A 6643-nucleotide genomic window follows, 5' to 3' on the forward strand; every position below is an offset into this window, starting at 1 on the left:
GTGCCACCCAGATTTCTTTCTCTTTCTTTCTCTCTTTCTCTCTTTCTTTCTTTCTTTCTTTCTCTCTTTCTCTCTTTCTTTCTTTCTCTCTTTCTTTCTTTCTCTCTTTCTTTCTTTCTTTCTTTCTCTCTTTCTCTCTTTCTCTCTTTCTTTCTTTCTTTCTTTCTTTCTTTCTTTCTTTCTTTCTTTCTTTCTTTCTTTCTTTCTTTCTTTCTTTTTGCTGTGCAGCACTTTCATTGCCTTGGGGATTGTAAATACAGTTTTGATTGTTTGATTTTGATTGATTGATTGGCTCTGGGTCAGACTCTGGCTCCAACATGTAAGGCTGGATGGACAAGTCTTCCCTTGCTGACATCTTTTAAATAATTTGTAAATAAAAAAGGTTTCTGTGCCGCTCTATAGATGTAAACACCTCTATAATACTAGAATGAAAATGAGTTGCTCTAAGACACACCTTTAAAAATGGGTAAAGAGGGGCTTTTGGAGTTACAATGAGGAATTCAGACCAGTGCACAGTAGTTCCACTTTATTTAGACCACAACTGAATGATTTAAAGCTGAAAAAGAAGGATATAAAAGCCTGATATGTCTCCTTTAAGACACACATTTTCATTTTTATAGAAGTTCTTCAAAATTAAGCAATAACTTATTTAAATGGTTTTATTATTTTACTWATGTTTTATTGTTTAAAACACTTTTTCACATTTTTTTTGAATGATTGTGTCCTCTGTGGGTTTTTATTGTGTTTGCTCAGCAATTGTTTAAATAAAGACACTACATCAATTGTGAGTACAGAAGTTACTCTGATGTCTTGTATTCCTTATGAAACTATGATGTGAAATACAGGACTTTTTTAGATCTGCCAGTCACTTTAGGTGAATTTGCATAAAGTATTGGATCAGGATCATTGATACCAGCCTGAGTTTTACTTGGCATCAGTATCAGAAAGATGATCGGTAGTATCACCAGCTCTTCCTAAATCATCTTGTTGGGGGTAAAATACATTTTATGTGTGTTTTTGACAAAGTGATGGTGACCACATGTCTAAAGATAGGTTTTATAATTGTTTAAATGCGCAGTTGTCTGTCATGTGTTGACACACTGTATTAGTTYCTCTTTAGGGTTTAAGAGCTTTTCATACCTGAACTATTCATAAGTCTGAGTTAAGTGGCTTAGCAAACAACAATGAAGACATTCTTCTAAAAATGTCAGTTGCTGGTCCAAAGTCCAGAGAAAAACACTATTAGAAAACCTGAAGAACTGTTAATTAGCACAACCTTAAGAAACAAACTGCAACCGTCTGGCTGTTTTGAAGCAAAATATGAAAGAAAATAAAGAGGGCTGACTCAAGACTTACTCAGCAATGTTCATTTAGAATTTAATCTTTCCTTTATGTGCTTGTTGCCAATACAAAGAGAATCAGAAATGCAAGAATCGTTGCATCTTCACTGATGAAACCCTGAATGCCTTTTTAACGATTTAAAATCTGCCAACTAAAATTACTCCCAGGGAAGTAAAATGGGTTGATATTTATTGCTTTTCAAAAAAGTTAACAATTGAAGTCAACTGACCAATAGACTATTATACAAGCTTATGGAATACTATCTGTGTGTTTTTCTCAAATTTTCTGTTTAATTCATCCATAAAGTACAGACAATTGATTTAACCACTGACTTTAAAACATTCACTAAAATGTCCATTTTGCATTGAGAATGCTTGACTGCATTGGTCACTGCATTGGTGATAAAAAAAAAGACAACTAGGAGAGTAAAGGGATTGTGGAAATGCACATTCCCTCAGGCAGACTGTGTCTCTCACTGAGAATAAGCTGAAAACTTGTCTCTTTTTGGAGCAGACAGACAGAATAACTTAAGACTGGCTGATTGCTGCTAACTCTGCTTCAAATAATCTCCAATAACATCGCCCCTGAAGCTGCAGCAGCAAATTTAGCACTTAGATGGCCCCTTCCTTCCCTCCCCCGCTGCTGCTGTCTGGCTTTGGCTTGGCCGAGCTGTGCACCACGCCGCAGTAGCTGCAGCTCTTTTCGGCTAAAGGGCACGCAGACAAAGAGGCAGAGCCGATTATCTGTGTCTCATCCAGAGGCAGCACACAGCAGACATCTATTATAAAGCCTCAATGTGATGCTGAAGCCTTTTCACTGGAGCCACAAAAGCCTTGAGATTATTGAGATCCCCCTGATAGTATTGTCATTGTTAGTGATATGAAGAGATTGCAGCAAGTGTGAAATATCTGTGCACCCAACCTGCAAAACAAAGCCCCTGTTGTGGAGGTGCACCTCACAAATGTTGGTGAACAGACAGAGCTGAAGTACACTGACTGAAGCTAGGTTTATGCTCGATGCGTCGAGGTGGGCGAGAGGATGCGCGCGCTGTAAGTGACGCAATATATGACCGTCATGGTCGTCCCTGCCCCTGCGCGTTGGCCCTTTGCGGTGTCCTGTCATGAGGTCATGCACATCCGGATTTTTCAAACTCCGCAAGGACGGCGTGCGCCGTGGACATCAACAAACAAGATGGACGTGTGCAAGAAGATGTTAAAATGTTTGAAGGACCCTCAATTAATGCTAAAGCTAGCAGGGGAATTGGCATAAAAAAAAACTTAGATTTAAACTTAGATCTGTACATTCCACTTCTTACGTGTTAATAAAAGGCAAGAGGTGGAAAGTCATTACTTTTATTTCATCTTTCTTGTTTTCATTCCAGCTTGTTATTGTAAAAAAATAAATACTGTCCATATAAATTCTGTTTCCTAGATTTGGCGAAGGGTGAATTTGGCAAAGCACTTGTGCTTTTTCTCCAATACATGTATACCCAATAACATTAAACAGGAATTTTGAAGTCTGTAAAATTCCACTGACAAATTGAGATTTAAACACATCCCGAAAGGTGGCGGCAGCATCAAATACTTCCAATGCAATGAACGAACACACCATCTCCTTCTGCATCATCATCTCAATAAAAGCAATAGATATATTTGTTGCTCTATTATATTACGTTTGTCTAACAACAGTTCTTCTTGTGACCGAGCCACCATCTTTTCTATAGTGTGACGTCAAAYATTTCTTCTTCTACACCTGTTTTTCACAACCGAAATGCTGGTTAGATAGTGTACTGCCACCCGTTGGTCATAGAAGAACAGCACTTTGATGCACATCAACTATAATTTGAGAAGCCGCACRGCCGAATGCGCGCGCACTCCGYGCCCACTTYGCMYGYGTYCCAAAGCGCGACTATAACTCAGCCTGAACACAAACTACAGGATGTGATCTGAACCTTTACTTCTTGACTTTAAAATCCTGTTGTTTGGGTTGGTTCTTGTGGATCAGATGCAGAATCTGAGTCGTCCAAACCAAATATTYCACCCAGTGAGAGCCCCAAGTCATGTTGAAGTACACGAATTGGCCGTTCTTTGACAGTTCCGATTGAGCAAAGCATGCTTTACAGCAAATTAATTAGGTGTAAAGTTAGACTTAAAAGCAAAACTGACTTTGTACAATTCCAATCAGTGCAGCTTTGATGCAACTGCGTGTTGTTTAACCATGATATGAGCCAAGCGTTGACACTTCCAGTGTTTATTTATTTATTTGTTTTTTGCTCACATTACCTTCTCGTTTGGCATGTTTGATCTGTATTAATTAGCCATTTTTTTTAGATTATAATTGGTGTGTGCCACGGCATACACCTAACTTTCTGCTCTTGTTTTTATCCGGTCGTAATTTAKTAAAAAAGTGAAAGTAATTACAAAGAACCTTGAATTCACATTAATGAAACACAATGAATTAATCAGTCGATACATGGTTATTTAAAGCACAAAAAGGACGTGCTGTGTAACCCCCGACTTAAAAAAATTAATAAATTCATATTCATTGCAGGGAATTGCAGCTTTGAAATGAGTTCCTTTTCTTTAAGAAGGAAATGGAAAGAAATACAATTACAGTAGCACTGCCTAGAGTGACTGAGATAACATGTTGGCGTCACCATTATGGCAGAAGGCCAAGCTCTCCTTTTGTCACATAATATGAAAATTATTTCAGCTCATTTGATCTTCCTCAGTCTACATAAAGTCGTGTGTGTCTGAGCAATAAGAGTGGAAACTTATCACCTGATTCTATACTTTCTTTTAATAAATAAAAGGCAAAAGCTTCCGCCCGTGAGCCGGCTTTATCTGGCCCGATTTAGTAATTGGCATTTGCAAGGTAATACAGCCAAGCCGCAACTACACGGTGAGCAGAGTAATGATGTCAGAGCCATGATAGAGAGACTCATTTCTCATTAGCGAGGCCTGATTCCACATGGTTTCCTTCCTGCACGACGGCCCGACGCACATCGGTGCCGCCACGCCACTTCCACTGACACGTCTTCACTAAACACACCAAACAGAATCGACAGAAACCCTCACTCCTCATCAAGATTCAGAAGGAAACGCAGGCATCGTCCTCGCCCCTGCTTTTCATAGGACAACAAAGCCACCGTTTGTGCTCAACTGAATGTTGCTTAAAGTTACCGAACCATGCTGAAGAGGAAAATCAAGCCCTGGGAGCTATCGAGCTTCTTTAGCTTGTTGCACATAATGAAAACTGTTTTTTTGGCTCAGTTTGCTGCTGAGTCATGCTCCTGTGACAAGAATATCCTCATCTGGACCCCCCCCCCAAAAAAAAGTGTGAATTAAAACTTTAATAACACAAAGTAGATTACAGTCGGCTGCAGTTCTGGTGTGAACCTCTTTGATTTGACTTTATGGAACCGTTTTCATAATAGCAGCATCAGCATATTTTTCATGAAAGAAAAAAATCTATTTCATAAAGATTACCTTGGATTTTTTTTTCAAAAAGAACATAATTCAAAACCAGAATATTTATATATAGTTTTTTTTTCAAGTTTTGCAGGTTTTCAGTTTCAAGGTTTTCAGCATATATTATTGAAAATATGGATTATGGAAGCTTGAGTTGTGGCAGAGCTGGACAGCTGGTAAGACTAAAGTACAGAACTTGTATTTTTCCAGTGAAGACTAACATTTACAGCCTACTAACAGGCACAGTGAGGGATTCAGAGGCCCATCTGCCTCTGTTGACAGCCCACAGTGAGGCAACACTTGTGCAGCTCTGGTGTGGGCTCTGTTGTGTCGCTTCGTACGCAGAATGAACAACAGTTCTTTATCGTCGGTGGGGGATGTGAGGGATATTAGGCTGAAATGATGAGAAAACACGCAGCCGTGACCCGCGTGTGAGCAGGACTTCTTATCCGTTCTGCTGCTTGTAGCGATGTGAGATTAGCATTGTCACGCTCTCCCAGGACCTGCCCTGCTTCTACCTCTGAAAATAGCACAATAAGGAGGTCTGCTTGAAATAGTCTTATATCACGTCCCCGTACCTCAGTTTTATGTGCCACAAGGCCCGTCTGAGCGGTGCTAGTTTTCAGAGCACAGCCAAGGTTCAGATGATGGACAGCACTGACAGCCATAATGATGTGTAAATTTCAAGCAGGTCAACACTGAAACACCCACCTCCCCCCCTCCCAGGGTTGTCAGAGCAAACTCATTTTATAAACACAATGATCCCTAAAATATTCATAACAAACAAAAAAATGGGGTCAGGCTTCTTCCTCCTTCTCATCTATYGCATGTTTTTTTGAGCACATTTATTAAAAAACTAACCAAAGATTTACAAAGACCGTGGTGCCACCTCCCTATAAGTTCAGTCCTTCATGTCTGCTCCGACAAATTGGAGGTTTTATACAACAAAGACAGGAATTATATTGGTATGCAGTGAAGACAATTTGTATTGAAGTCGGTGGTGCACGGGGAACAATGATGAAGTGCTGTAATAAAATGCAAACAAAAGCTAGTAAGACAGATGAGATGAGACTTACAGCTCGGAGAGTTGGAGGTGCTGGAAGAGCTGCCATGACAGGGTGCTGAGAGGGTTCTTTGACAGGTTTCTGTAGAGGAAAGAAGAAGAAGAAAAAAGGCGAATGTTAAATTGAATTATGTTATGTGAAATATTTAAAGTTTGTCATGTTTGTTCTGCTTTTTTCACCTCAGGTTTTGATGTCTTTTCAGGTGAACTTATAGCAAATATTTTTCTTTTGCAGTCTTTTTGACTATTTTCCCCTGTTTCTTTTGTAGTGAAATGTCACTTTTAGCCTCCAAGGTTTGCTGTTGTGTGCATGTTGCTTCAGAAAACATTTCAACACTGTGATTTTCCCCTGTTTCTTTTGTAGTGAAATGTCACTTTTAGCCTCCAAGGTTTGCTGTTGTGTGCATGCTGCTTCAGAAAACATTTCAACACTGTGATTTTTTTATTTAATAGATTTTTTGTTATTGTTTTTACAATAAATTTATTCTCTCTAAACTAATAACACAACAGTCTATTTATAGAAAATTCCAAAAGTGTGTTTTATTGGCTGCAAATCTATTCATAACCTTAAATCTGAACAGGTAAAGCAATAAAAGCTTTAAGTCTTCCTTTGATAAATAGCTTATAACTTTAAAAACAGGGAGCTAGATGTATAAACAATATCCACCTACACACACACACACACACACACACACACACACACACACACACACACACACACAACAGAGAGAGAAGAAATGTACAATATTGAAAAGGTATGATCCCTGGA

The 6643-nt window shown here is 39.0% G+C and overlaps 1 protein-coding gene across 1 annotated transcript in view; it reads right to left on the reverse strand.

The window, feature by feature from the left end:
• Nucleotides 1-6643, reverse strand: part of ntrk3b (neurotrophic tyrosine kinase, receptor, type 3b) — a gene marked incomplete at its 5' end in the record, with an annotated part of 265513 nt that overhangs the window by 145395 nt on the left and 113475 nt on the right. Inside the window, 1 exon segment of the mRNA XM_014015557.1 lies at nucleotides 5888-5956. Within this exon segment, the coding sequence (XP_013871011.1) occupies nucleotides 5888-5956 (69 nt within the window).

Source organism: Austrofundulus limnaeus, unplaced genomic scaffold, assembly GCF_001266775.1.
Source record: "Austrofundulus limnaeus strain Quisiro unplaced genomic scaffold, Austrofundulus_limnaeus-1.0 Scaffold131, whole genome shotgun sequence".
NCBI classification, from domain to species: domain Eukaryota; kingdom Metazoa; phylum Chordata; class Actinopteri; order Cyprinodontiformes; family Rivulidae; genus Austrofundulus; species Austrofundulus limnaeus.